Source organism: Calidris pugnax, unplaced genomic scaffold, assembly GCF_001431845.1.
Source record: "Calidris pugnax isolate Ruff unplaced genomic scaffold, ASM143184v1 scaffold347, whole genome shotgun sequence".
Classification (NCBI taxonomy): Eukaryota; Metazoa; Chordata; class Aves; order Charadriiformes; family Scolopacidae; genus Calidris; species Calidris pugnax.
The window spans coordinates 208,210-222,046 of NW_015091298.1; the positions used below are offsets into that span (position 1 = coordinate 208,210).

The 13,837-nt window shown below is 43.1% G+C and overlaps 1 protein-coding gene across 1 annotated transcript in view; it reads left to right on the forward strand.

Annotated features, from left to right (window-relative positions):
* GLG1 (golgi glycoprotein 1) overlaps positions 1 to 13,837 on the forward strand; it is an 89,476-nt gene that overhangs the window by 36,799 nt on the left and 38,840 nt on the right. The window contains exons 2-4 of the mRNA XM_014960764.1: positions 6,102 to 6,134; positions 8,506 to 8,592; positions 12,214 to 12,429. Of these exons, the coding sequence (XP_014816250.1) occupies positions 6,102 to 6,134; positions 8,506 to 8,592; positions 12,214 to 12,429 (336 nt within the window). The remainder of the gene's footprint in view (positions 1 to 6,101; positions 6,135 to 8,505; positions 8,593 to 12,213; positions 12,430 to 13,837) is intronic.

Consider the following 13,837-nt stretch of genomic DNA (forward strand, 5'->3'; position numbering starts at 1 on the left):
TTGCAAGGGAGCAAAGGAAAGGAAGGTCAAGCAGCTGCTGGTGATTAAAATAATCTCTGCAGAGAGTTCTCCCAAGACCTTGAGTTTCATCCACGGTGGTTGATGAGGATTCTTACCTTGCTTTTCAAAATCCAACGATGTGTGAATTTCTTTTTTTTTTTTTTTTTTTGTGCTAAAATAACACCAAGTCTGTTTTGTATACACACAGCTGAAAGGGGCTCAGACTTCAGGCTGTGGGGGTGGCAGTAATTGCACCCCCAGCAGTGTCCTCTTTGCTGGATGGTGATGCAGGACACTGGTTCATGATATGGTTACGACTAGCATGGCTGGGGACCAGCGTGATGGTGGTCCATTTCTGAAGCTACACCACCAATGCCTTGTGCCTCCTTGGGCCTGGGTGGTGGTGGCAGGTTGTTCATTGCTGTGTAGTTTTGCCCTAGTTTTGTACGGCTGCTGAAGCAGAGGGATTTAGAAAGGGATGGCCTTTTTCAGTGGGTTGAGATCTGGTGGGTGAGAAAAGGCACTTTTAAACCCGACGGTGTTGACGATTGCATAGCCTGGTGGTGACACGACTTCACACAAACCTTTGAATTTCCTCTGCAGAGCTCACAATAGTAATGTGGTAGGATTTGTGCCTGTTGTGTGTGGCTGAATGGAAGGAAGTGCTTTTTCTGTTCAGGTTTTCTCATAGCTGGTGCTTAACGTGTATTATTAAGTTGCCTAGACTAGGAGAGCCTAACGACGTGGAATTAATTATTCGGTCAAATGATTTGCAGTATTGCAGACTTCGGCTCTCTGCTTGTAAGCGGGGAAAAAATTATTTGTGTGAAATAAGCAAAGCATATGAAAGCTAGGAGCTTGGTAACTGATACATATGCAGGGTGCCGTGCTTCAAACTGGCTTTTTTCAAAGCATGAATGATAAGCGTAGAGGGTTTTTTGCTGACATGACAACACTGGGTTTGTTTTTAGTACTAACAGTTCACTGCCATTAGAGAGTATTTCAAGCTCAGTTTAACAAGTTTAATTTTTATTGTTCACTAAATGTGTAATTAAATTACGAAGTCTTCTCATCTGTTCCGAACTTAAATTATCACTGGTTTTAACTTTTTTTTATCACACATGACTCCTTCAGGATAGCAGGATGTGTGAAGACGGTTTACTGAAGCCATATGCTTGTTGGCACAGAACTCGGTGATGTTTCAGTAGGTTTGAAGCATGGCTGGCTGTGTCACGGGGGTTTTTTCTCCTTTTACAAAAGCTGTGTTGCTTCTTGCCTAGGCTACTGTACCTGTTCTTGTTTCCACGGATTCTTCTGTGGCACCATTTCTGGTGGTTGCCTCCGGATGGGATCGGGCTTGCAGGAGGGTGGCTCCTCCAGATCTCTCCTTGATCTTGCATCTAGCCCCTGCTGTTTTCTGGTGGTGTGGTTCTAGCTGGGTACCTGTGGATTCACACACTTTATTTTGAGTTTGCTGTCCCAGCTGGGTGTGTTCGGTGTGAAGGGATTGCCTTTATCTGTGGAAGACACAGCTAAGAGTCAGTTTGTCTTTTATCAGCTTGATGGCCTTGTTAGAAGCTCCTGGGTCAGCTGGCCTGCTCTACTGTTTCTCTACAGGTATGAGTGATAAATGGGTTTAGGTCAGAGTGAAAAACTTCACTGCTGTGGCAGGGAACCCAGGACTGTAATATATTGTGTGTATGACAGTGCAAATAATCTGGGGAAATTCTGCCTACCCTCTCTTTCATGGGAAGGTATCCACTTTAACGTCCTTTCCTAATTATCTTTCTATCTGTTACATCTCTTTGCAATCTGTTCCTCTTTGTAGGGAGATAACATCTACTGGGTTCCTCCCATCCACCAGCCAGTTGCCTTTTTATTTTGCTGGTTTGCTCCATGCTGGTTCTTGGTGGTTTTTGCTTGAGTGTGTCCAAAGTCTGTTGTCTTAATGCCTGATTATCTGTAGTTAGTATTTGAGAGATGCCTGGTCCTTACTTTTCAACGAGTGTGCAGCTACTCTTGCCTTAAAAGAATAGTGGAAGTGTCTGCAGTGGATCCCCTGCTCTGCTCTAAGGAGGGATTAAAATCTGGGAATAAAGGCATTTGTGTGGTTGACTTCAGACTCTTCTATTTGTATGACATTTGCAAGGGAGCAAAGGAAAGGAAGGTCAAGCAGCTGCTGGTGATTAAAATAATCTCTGCAGAGAGTTCTCCCAAGACCTTGAGTTTCATCCACGGTGGTTGATGAGGATTCTTACCTTGCTTTTCAAAATCCAACGATGTGTGAATTTCTTTTTTTTTTTTTTTGTATGTGCTAAAATAACACCAAGTCTGTTTTGTATACACACAGCTGAAAGGGGCTCAGACTTCAGGCTGTGGGGGTGGCAGTAATTGCACCCCCAGCAGTGTCCTCTTTGCTGGATGGTGATGCAGGACACTGGTTCATGATATGGTTACGACTAGCATGGCTGGGGACCAGCGTGATGGTGGTCCATTTCTGAAGCTACACCACCAATGCCTTGTGCCTCCTTGGGCCTGGGTGGTGGTGGCAGGTTGTTCATTGCTGTGTAGTTTTGCCCTAGTTTTGTACGGCTGCTGAAGCAGAGGGATTTAGAAAGGGATGGCCTTTTTCAGTGGGTTGAGATCTGGTGGGTGAGAAAAGGCACTTTTAAACCCGACGGTGTTGACGATTGCATAGCCTGGTGGTGACACGACTTCACACAAACCTTTGAATTTCCTCTGCAGAGCTCACAATAGTAATGTGGTAGGATTTGTGCCTGTTGTGTGTGGCTGAATGGAAGGAAGTGCTTTTTCTGTTCAGGTTTTCTCATAGCTGGTGCTTGTGCTAAACTCCGCTTTTCCTGGGAGGTAGGAAGTGGTGCTCAGGCTCTGCAATGTGAGTGTTAGTGCGTGAAGGAGTTTGGAGAGCTTTTTAGAGAATTGCAAAGGGAGGCAATATATTCCCACCAAAGCTGCTAAAAAGCAGAAAGCTTCTGTGAGCCCGGAGGCACACGTACTTTGGGTAAAGTCTGGTTTTTAATCCTTCAATTAGGAGATGTAAGAGGAGTCCTCCTCCTTCACTAATGGGTGGAACGGTGCTGGGTTGGGCTGCTCTTCTCCTCCTCCTCCCTGCCCCAGGAGTCTCTGAGCATCCCTGCTCCTCACACTCACCACGTGGGAATGACCCAATGCGGCTTTTCTTGCTTCTTGGCTTCTCTTAGTGGTAATTTGAAACTTACCTTTTTTCCCCCAACTCTTACTACACAAGGCTATTGTTCTGAAACTGCTCTGGTTTGGAAGGTTTCTTGGGTGGATGTAGCGGATGGGGGGCTGCGGGCTGTTGCCCTAGGAAGGCAGAACCTGTGTGGGTTGTGCTGGGGGGATTTTTCTTCCCCTTCCTCAAACGCAACCCTTCAGACACAAGATAAAAAGGATTCTTTTTCTCCTTTTGCTTCACTTAAATGGGGACAGTCAGGTCAGCGTTGCCACTGAAGCCACCTCTCTTACACTTAAGAGGGAAGAAGAATCACAGCTTGTAGCTTAGCAGGTGGTCATCTTGTTCCACATGTAAAGGATTATCAGCTAGATTGTATTATTTTGCATATCTAGGCATTGAACTGTGAATGTATACAGTACTAAGCTTAGTTAACGTCCCATTTAACTTCCATTACTCAGAAAAACAAGGCTTGATTTCTCAGCGCTGAGGCTGCTGCAGAGTCATGGGAAGGCAGGTATTTCAAGGGGCAGTATCTGAGTGTTGTGTGTTTCCAGAAAAGCTTGTTTGAGCTTCCCAAGTCGGTGAGAACCGGTCTGTTATCTCCTTGGGCTCATCTTTCCAGAAAAATGGAGCTTTAATCTTTGGTGGATCTGAAGCAAAGGTTAGCGAAGCAACCAAGAGAAGGATTTTGGGAGAGTGCTTTCTGGCCCTTGGAAATAATTCTACTTGCAGGTGGGTTTGTAAGTCCTGTCCTCTGAAGGGGAATTAATTACAGGGTTAACCTGTATTTTGATAAAGAAGCTATCTGTGACTCAAAGACTGAGACAGCAACTTCAGTGGAGGGAGTTCTCACTCTCAGCTTTTGAAATTAACTCAGTTTAAAACCTCCATCTGGTGGTGACTGATCAGGATGGGTGCAGAAAGCTAACCAAAACCTGCTTTTTAAGTGATGGTAGTGTCACTCTTAGAGGCTGCTTTAACATAGTGTAATTTGGATGTCATCTTGGTTTTCAGTTGTGAGAATCAGTTCTGCAGTCTGAGGGTAACAAGTGGGCATCTGCTGGCCTTTTTTTAAAAAAATAAATAGTCGATATCCTAATTTTCAAATGTATGATGACTTTGGGAGATCTGGGTTTACATGCTGGCAGTCTGATCAAAGCAATTAATTACTGTGATCCTTCAGGTACCATCTTGGTTTTTATGTTCAGTCTGGGAGAGGTCATTTCTGCCACTTCCTGCTATACAAAATAAAAGTGCTTTAGTTAATAATGGCTGTAATTAAGGACTTGGAAACATTTCCCATGCTCTTTTTTTTTTTCCCCCCATAAACCTGTGTCCCTGCTCTCCGAAGTCGCAATGGCGCAAGCGTTGGCGTAACGCCTCGTGCGGCAGCAAAACGCCTGCACTGAGAAGCTCTCTTTTTTCCCTCCAGAACTGATGAAAAGCTACTTATGTCAAATATTTGAGGTCTAACGTGTTGGTGTCGATGGTGTGTTGAAGCTTTGAGTGGTTTTGAGTATCTGTGGCTCTTTGAGTATTTCTGGCATCTTCAATATCAGTGGAAGCAGAGACTTTGTGAGTCAGGGTTGATTTTTTTTTTTTTAATTTTTTTTTTCCTATGGGTACGATGGGTGGGTGATTTTTGTCCTGTTTTGCTGTGAGGATGGGATACGGATTTGTGCAATTAACTTGTTTTCCAGGAGCTCTCTGTTGTGAGAGCTGTTTGTGCTGGAAGGAGGGATGGGATGGTTTGCAGCTGGAGTTGTCTCCGGAGCAGCTCCCTGGGGAATGTGGGTGTTTCTCCCCAAAACACGTGCTCGGGTGGAGGCTGCATGTGGGCACTCGGCGGCTGCGTTGTCATAAGGACATAGCAGTATCTTCCTTACTATAAAATAAAGAATATAGTGATTGGGGCCTGGAGCATCTCCCTTCCGAGGAGAGGCTGAGGGACTTGGGGCTTTTGAGTCTGGAGAAGAGAAGGCTGAGGGGGGATCTGATCAATGCTTATAAATACTTAAAGGGAAGGTCCCCAGAGGATGGGGCCAGTCTTTTTTCAGTGGTGCCCAGGGACAGGACAAGAGGAAATGGGCACAAACTTGAATGTAAGAAGTTCCACCTAAACCTGAGGAGGAACTTCTTTGCTGTGAGGGGGGCAGAGCCCTGGCAGAGGCTGCCCAGGGAGGTGGTGGAATCTCCTTCTCTGGAGACATTCAAACCCCACCTGGACACGTTCCTGTGGGACCTGCTCTGGGTGGCCCTGCTCTGGCAGGGGGTTGGACTGGATGATCTCCAGAGGTCCCTTCCAACCCCATGTCATTCTGTGATATGATGTACAAATATTGGATGTTACCAGTTTCTGGTGATTGAAGGTGTAAGTCTCGGGCCAGCTTTGGGCCAGCCCCTTCATGGACAGCTGGACGAAAAGATGTTGCTTCTCAAACAGGGAATACAGACACTTTGATCTGGGGAGGGAAGCGAGTCCTACCTTGCTGTTTCAGTTGAATGCATGAAAGTTACTTTTCTGTCAAACTTTTACTGCTGCGTCTTTGTTTTCCCACAGAAGCTTTTTTGCTGCCTTAGTTTGGGCAGTTGGGCCAAACACAAACACATCAGTTATGTTTTTTACGGCGTCTACATTAATGCTGCTGCTTTTGTGCTGAGCTAAGACAGCGTTGTGTCTAAAGTACCTGCTATTTCCTTCTTCTTGGTACTTGGATATCATCACTTGTACTACGCGGGTTTTAAAATTTCCTATTGCTTTTGTCAAACTGTGTCTTAGGATGAAAATGAGTTGACATTTTCTTAAAGTTTTGACTCTTCTGTATGTGAAATGCATCACGTCGGTAGTCAACTGACACTTCTTTTTTTTTTTTTCTCTTTTCAGCCAGATAATGAAATCTCCTCAGACTGCAATCACGTAAGTGTTGCTTTATTTTATTCCGTCTCTAGCGTGGAGGAAGGACACAAGTGAACTTCTTTAACCCAGTATTATGGTCTTACTGAAGACTTCAGAGCAGAGCACGTCTGAGAGCTTTACAAACTGTACCTCTGTGTCAGGGGAGGATCACAGACATCTTTCCTATTTTATAGCTGGGGGGTGGTTCCCGTGAGTTACTGGGAGTAACATGATGTGCTCCTTTTGGGAATGATGTGAGCAGCACTGAATTTAAACTCTTAATTTCAGCTGTTGGAGCCTTCTGTAGTGCTTTCACAGCTGCTAAATTCTTAGGCTCGCTTGGAAAATGCTGTGGGGGGTGTGATATTTAGAGGCAGTTTGAACCACTTGGCTGGTTTTAGAACAGATTTCCTCGCAGCGCTGTGTTTAACAGTGAGCAAACTGTTAGCCAGTTTTCAGGCTGTTGAGCTGACTCTTCAAATCCTGAGACTCTAAAAAAAAAAAAATAAAATATATATATAAAATCATCAGAGCTAAGGTTGGTATTACGTTTCCTTTGGCTTCTCTCATTTGCATTCTGTTAGAATACATCATATCAAGAGCCTTAATTGTTTGGTCAGCCCTGGACACAGACAAGTGCCTGCCTCAATGACAGTCTTGGTTTCAGATGCTTGAGAAGCTGTATTTTGGTTTATTATTGGAAGATCCATTCCAGAAATGAAACCCAGCCGTGCTGTACAACTAGTAATTTCCAACCGTGTTTATAAATTAACCTTTAGCACTGCGCTGCCTGGCTGCGTGGCAGCTGTAATTCTCTGTTGTGCAAGGCTGGATCAGATGAAGGGCACATCATGTTTCTGTTTAAGTCTTGTCTTTTTTCTTTTCTTTTTTGAAAAAGAAGAAAAACTTCAGTAATTAAAACGTAGCTACCTGACATTTGAATAAGCCAACAGAAATTACCTGAATGAAGAAGAAATTGAGACTTCTAGAAACTGAAGTTGGCCCTTTCCTCTGCTGGATTAAATGACAGCATTTCTGCCAGAAGGCAGATGTGATTCTAGAAGCCCTTCAGGACTAGGAAGTGTGGGCAAAGTCTCATCTTGCTGGGCAGAAATTAAAGGGGAGTGATGAAAAGCTGGACCGCAGAGAGGTGACTCATGTCCAAATGTCATCTTTGTCTGCGGTCTTTGGTAATAGAACTGCTCATCATCTCCTGGGAAAATATTCCCTAGTGTTAAAATTGGGGGTTTTAAGCTGCAAGTTTAACCTTCCTTCTGTCCATGGGAAGATTCCTTTGAAGAACATCTCATTGTGGGACTCAAATTTTGAGATTTACATGTGCAGAGGTGTATTCCTATGGTCCTGGACCTCATTCTTGTCCATCCTATCCTGGCTGGGAGAGGTCTACAGCCCCATGTAAGGACAGGTTCCCCAGTTACTCACTTTTTTCTGTTCAACCTTTATATTTTCAACATCTTACTCCCTCTGAAATGCACTAGGGTCCCATCGTCTCCTTCTTTTAGCTTTTCACAACTCCATGATTTGAGGTGGAGATGATGTAGAACTGCTTTCCTGGTGCATGATTTTGTGTTTTCTTAGTGTTTTGTGTACAATTGAAGCGTCAAAATAAAGTTCGACCAAACTGTCGGTCTTTTTTTATATTAATTTGATTTTGTCACAAAGGCAGAGTATTTGAAATTAATCTGTAAAACTGTTTAATCTTTACGTTAATGAAAAATGTTTAAATGCAACTAAACATCCTAGAGAAGAACAGATGAGCTAATGGAGCTTTTCTGGGGCAACATCTCAGCTCTTAATTTTATCCTTTATTTTTACTTTAATGGAGGAGGACATCTGAGATGTGTATATATCTGCAGAGTGTGACTGGAAGGAAGCAAATAAGGGACCGGCTGCATTGCCCTCCTTCCTTTTCTGCTAGGTTTTTGTTTGCTTTTCAGAATGAAATCTGCTCATATTAAGGACTTCATTATTACTTTTTTTTTGTTAGTATTTGCATCAGGTGGACGAGCTGTGGTGCAGAAAGGTGTGGTGGGCTAAAAACATTGCTAATTACACAGTGGGTAGCAAGTTAAAGCTTTCATTGTTTTCTCCTTTTGGTTATATCTAATGAAGACAATTTCATATTTCCTTTTAATGAGTCAGCTCGTGACCTTATGGAGAGATTTTTAGCAGTCTGAATTTGTGAGAAAAGCATTGCAGAAATGAAGGGACAAAGTTGTTGTCAAGGAGACTTTGCCTTGATTGTTGCACTGCAGAAGGATGATGATACAGAGTGGGAATAAGTGGTGTTTCTTTCTTTTCTGAGGCAAAATATTTGTTGTTCTCCACGGGGAGCTCTTAAACCCCCTTTCTACAAATGCTCTTTCCATAGCTCCTGTGGAACTACAAGCTGAACCTGACTACGGACCCGAAGTTTGAATCCGTGGCCAGAGAAGTCTGCAAGTCCACCATTGCAGAGGTAAGTCAGGAGACAGGCACAGCTGCTGCCGTGGCACTAAGGGGTTTTCAGTTCTTTGTGATAGTGAATCAGCGTGCAAATCATCTTTTGGGTTTGGAGAAGCTCTAGTCTTGCACGCCTCATTACTGGGCGTCATTAATTCAATCTCCTTGTGGAAAAAGGCAGGTACCTTGGTGGTGCCAGGTAAGGGGGTGGGGGAAAGAAGTGATAAACCAACAACACATCAGCTTTTTCCTGACCTTTTGTCAGAAATCTCTTGTGGATTGGCTTTGTCCCCCCTTTATCAAGGGTTGGACAATTGTAGCAGTTTGGGTGGGTATAGCAGGGCTTCCACTCAATTCACCATGAGGCTGGTTTTGGATTGTGTCTTGCAAGCAGGGAGGATAAGCACATAGACACCAAATGATTAATCAGCTTTTTTTCTTAGCTTATTTCAAGGCTCAAAGTTTAATTACTCCGAGGACTCTCTGTCAGGATCTTCTTCTGCCTTAATTCAGTCATTAAAACATGCTCTGAAAAGCATCAGTTGTATATCACCAGAATAACTTTGCTTACCCGTAAACTTGGTGGGTTTGGGGTTTTTTGTGTGTTGTTTTTTTTTTTTTTTTTTTAGAAAAAGGTTTGCTCTAGATGATGGCCCCTTTGTGGCTTTTGAAGTAGGTTTTCCTGAAAGACGATCAGCTGCACGACTAGCAGATTGTCTCTCCAGCCCAGCTCATGTTGGCAGCTTATTTTCCATAGGTGTAGCTTTCAGTGGTGCAGCCTTGCTTATTAGATGCAAGGAATATGTAGGTGCTCAGAGCAGGTTCAACAGGAGAGGTAGTTCCCCCAAGTCCTCACATGTTGATGGAACTGCCTACGTGGTTCCCCATTCTTTACAAAATTTTCATTTGAGAGTCACACACGAAGATCTGAGAAGCTGAGGGTGTCAACAGCAGCCTGGCTCCAAAAATTTGGGAATGAATTGTGTAGTTGAAAGGTAATGGATTACTTTTTCTTCATGGCCTAGTAGGAATAGCATTTGTGGGAAACCATCACTTAATATAAGGAGAGATGAAGAAAACACTTAATTCAAGAAGACTAGATGATGCAGCAGTGGAAGGAGAACAGCTTGCTTCAAAAGGTTACGTTGGCTTTGGAGTTTGGTAGCTCCGAGAAGGAAACACTGCCAAATCTGTTGAATTCTACTTCTTTGCAGTCATAGGGAAAGATTATGTTTTTCTTTTTTATGTCATATGGCTGCTGCAGAATTTTTACAACTAAGGCATTCTTGAAAATGCTCTTTTAACAGTCTCTTTAATTACCACTGTTACACAGTGCCAGTCTGGCATGGTTGTAAACCATGCCCTCTAAATCTGGGATATGATGTCTGAAAGCAGTGGGAAGAGAATATAGAATTTTAGCTGTATATAACTACCACCTCTTATAATTGTGGTGAAGGATGACACGAATTGCTGATGGGGTTTTTTTGCCATTTGATGAGTGGTTTTAACTTAAAGAAAAAAAAAGTTGGATAAGGAACAATAATCCCATGTTTTTGATCTTCTGATATTTAATATTGAGGCAGGTGCATAACCATTCTGCTAATTTTTAAAGGTATTTCTACAACACTCTAAAGCTAAGATTTTTAGTGGGCATATACTGCTAATGTGTAGTATTAGATTATTAATATTTTTCTTTAGTTGCCATTAACAGGTAGGTGTTTTCTTGCTGGGTTGAATGAACTCTGATTTTGTATTGCTTTCTATCAAGAACAAAATACAACTTAGAAGAGTAACTTCTAGTAAGTCATGTGGGAATTGGTGACTGCCCCAGCTGGGTATGTTGTGAAAAGTGCACCTTTAATTTTACCAGCTAAACACAGATTTAAATTTCAACATTTTTCTCAGCTGTTGTGATCTTTTCTAAGTTCTGGCAATAGTTTTAATGTGGAATTATCCCTGGCTACCAGACAGTGGTGTTTGCTTCAGAAATGGCCAGACGATAACGTGCTCGTTCGGTCTTTTACACAGTTCACTGGCTCTGGGGCTGTTCCCAGAGCTGGGCTCTCCCAAACCCAGTGTGTGGCCGTTGTGTGCTGGTTTGGCTGGCGACACGTGGGCTGAAGCGGGGCCAAACCCACGAGGCAGCTTGCTCAACTCTCCCTTTCACGTGTTTTCACTTCAAAAGCTATTGTATTGCCTCATCTGTAATGATTACATTGACCTTAGTAACTGTGTTTCTCTAATAGGTGTATAGATTAAATACAAAATGTTCTACCTGCCTACCATCTGCCTTCAAATAATGGTGTTTAAAATGTTGCGTGGTTTATTTGTTATACAGAAAGTAAAGGCCTGAAAAGCCAAGGCAGAGAAAGGTCTGTTGTACTCATGTAATCTGACCTGTGAGAGCCTGTCGCAGCACGCCCCGAGTTAATTCTTATTTGAATTGGGATATATCTTTCTGGAGATCTCTGTCCATATTTTAAAATTTCCGGTATAAAGATTCTAACTTATTTGAGAACTGGTAAGACAGTTCCCAGCCTGTTCCCATGCTTGGTATCTGAACCCTCCTGGATTATTGATTGCCAGGGATCTCCTGGCAATTGATGAGCCAGGATTGATTGAGATTGATGAGCCCAGGATGTGTCCAGGAACAAATCTTTGATGTAATCCCCTCAAGCCCACGTATCTATTGCTTGAAAAACTGTCACTGCTGAGCGTGCTGGGGCTTCCCAGGGCTAAAAAAAGAGCCTGTCTAATCTTGGTACCCCTTGGAGCACGGCATCGCTCTGCTCCTCTCACAGTATTCCTGGGGGAGCATCCTGAACTGGTAAGAAACCAGGTTTTCCACTTCCACTGTCAAAACTGACTGGGTCTTTAACTTCCAAAGGTGATGTTTGTGGCCTCCCTGTCCTCTTCCCCGAGCAGCGCGGGCTGTGATTTACTCTGGGGACCTGCCTGCTGGTGTACACTGCTTTTCCCATCCCTGCACAGCTTTCATCTTCTGTTAGCTGTGATTTTTATTTTTATTTTTTTAGACCACTGGGTAAAATGGTTTAGTACCAACAATCAGTTCTTATGAGAGCCTGATAAAAACGAATTTGATGAGGATTTTCCTTTATAGTAATTTTAGCTTCCAGCAGGTTATAAACAGTTCAATAAATATTGTGTTGCCTTCTGAATCAGTCCCGCTTCTAACCAAAATGTTATATTGTATGAGGTCAGGTGGCTAATGGGGGTCTGCGTCTGATTTAGTGATGCTGTAATACGCTCGGCTTTCTAAATAAAGGTTTGTCAAACTAGCATTTTTCCTACAAATCCACTTGATTGTGGGAGTTCAGTGTTATTATGATGAAAGATGATTATTGGGCAAGAGGGTTTATAATCCTCAAGGTCGCTGCGTTTGCTTTCTTCAGATACTGGCACACATGAGGTATTTCTCATTTCTGAAATACTCTCAAGTATTCTGACTCACTGAAAATCAGACTAGAGCCTAGAGGGTTTCTTTGCCAGCACATTTTTGAAGCTACGGATGCAAGTTTTGAGTATACTTTTTTTTTAAAGTGGAAAAAAAAGAGGTTAAATTCAGTAGTTGCAGCCACTGTACTTTCTTCTTTATTATTTTTTTTTTTAAAAACAGATCAAAGAGTGTGCAGATGAACCAGTTGGTAAAGGCTTCTTGGTGTCATGTTTGGTGGATCACAGAGGCAACATCACGGAATACCAGTGCCACCAGTACATCACTAAAATGACAGCCATTATCTTCAGCGATTACCGGTTGATCTGTGGCTTCATGGATGACTGCAAGGCCGACATCAATCTCCTGAAGTGTGGCAGCATTCGACCTGGAGAAAAGGTACCCAGAGAGCACGTAGCTTGTCGATAGGCTTCTAAAAGTCATTCACTTAAGGAGGCTTCAGTAGAGGCCCTGCAACAGTGCCATTGCCTTACTGACCACGGAGAAAACACAGGGCATGTCTAATCTGGCTGAAAAGGATGATGTCCTGATTCGGTATAGTTCCTTTGTAATAAATATGTATTTATTCCTCTGTGAGGGGCTGCATTCACACAGCAGACTTTCATTTGTCTTCCCTTTGGTAGGAAGCTAGGTAGGTACTTGTGTTTTTTGATCACGCTCTCATCAGGCTTGACTCGACACAGTGAATCCAAACAATAGATTTCAGCAGCCCTATGCCAGGCTTGTTTCACGCCCTGCTCTGACACAGGGAGGTTATCAAGGTGTGATAACCCTTTTTGCTTCCTCAGCCTGGAGCAGATAGACTGCATCCAGAGCTTTTATCTCTTGGCTTCCCCTTTCCCCTGCCCACCTGAAAATGCCTGAAGGGCACACGTGGTACTTAGTGTCATGTTTTAGTAGTACAGGCTAATACTCGTTTTACTAAATAAATTGCTTTTCTATTGCCATATGAGCTTGGTGCAAAGAAGTTTGCAGTGGTTAGATGTGGGGCTGTTTTCAAAGCACTGTCTTTTCCTCTCTACTTCAGCATAGCTAATGCAGGCAGCGGTTACGTAGTGCTGCGGGACCCTGCTTTTACACCAATTTGTTATGTTTAGGGATAAAGTTAAAATGATCATAGCATCTTTTTTTGCAGTGCTTTTTAAATCCTAGCCCTTGCGTTTTTAAAAATTAATCTCTTAAATCGGCTGTTAATGAGGAGGTAAAAAGATTTAACAGAAAGTATGTGCTTTTTTTTTGGTTTAAAAAGAAAAGTTGTTTGAGATGTTTGCTGCTGTAAGCAGCTACCCATTCCTGGTGTGTTAAATTGAAGTGCTGGTGTATTCCAGAAGGTTTTGCTGAGCAACAGAAAGCAGGAAAGTAAGGACTGGATTTGAGGAGCAAAAGCAACCATGGAAGTGGGAGGAACTTGCCAGCACCATTGATTCATGCTGGTGGCACCTGAGTACCTTGCTTTCTCCATAAAGTAATGGCTTTCTTCTGATCCTGGCTTGAAGGATGTAAAGAAATGAGAAATCACCTTTAAGAATCAGTATAGAACCAGAAATGTAATAACCGGAGTCCTGGCTCTCAGGTCTACCTGTGGCCTGATGAAATTAAGATACATTAAAATACTTCTGGTAGCACCAAAGGGCTTACAGTAGCCTGGATTTCATGAGACTTGTGTCTGTGACTGTGCGTTGCCCACCCTGCTGAGTGAAAGATGAGGATGACCGGGGGGGACACTAAGGTCACAAGGTGCCTGGGAGAGGCAGAGAACACGAAGTTTGGGTCACTAAGTTTCCAT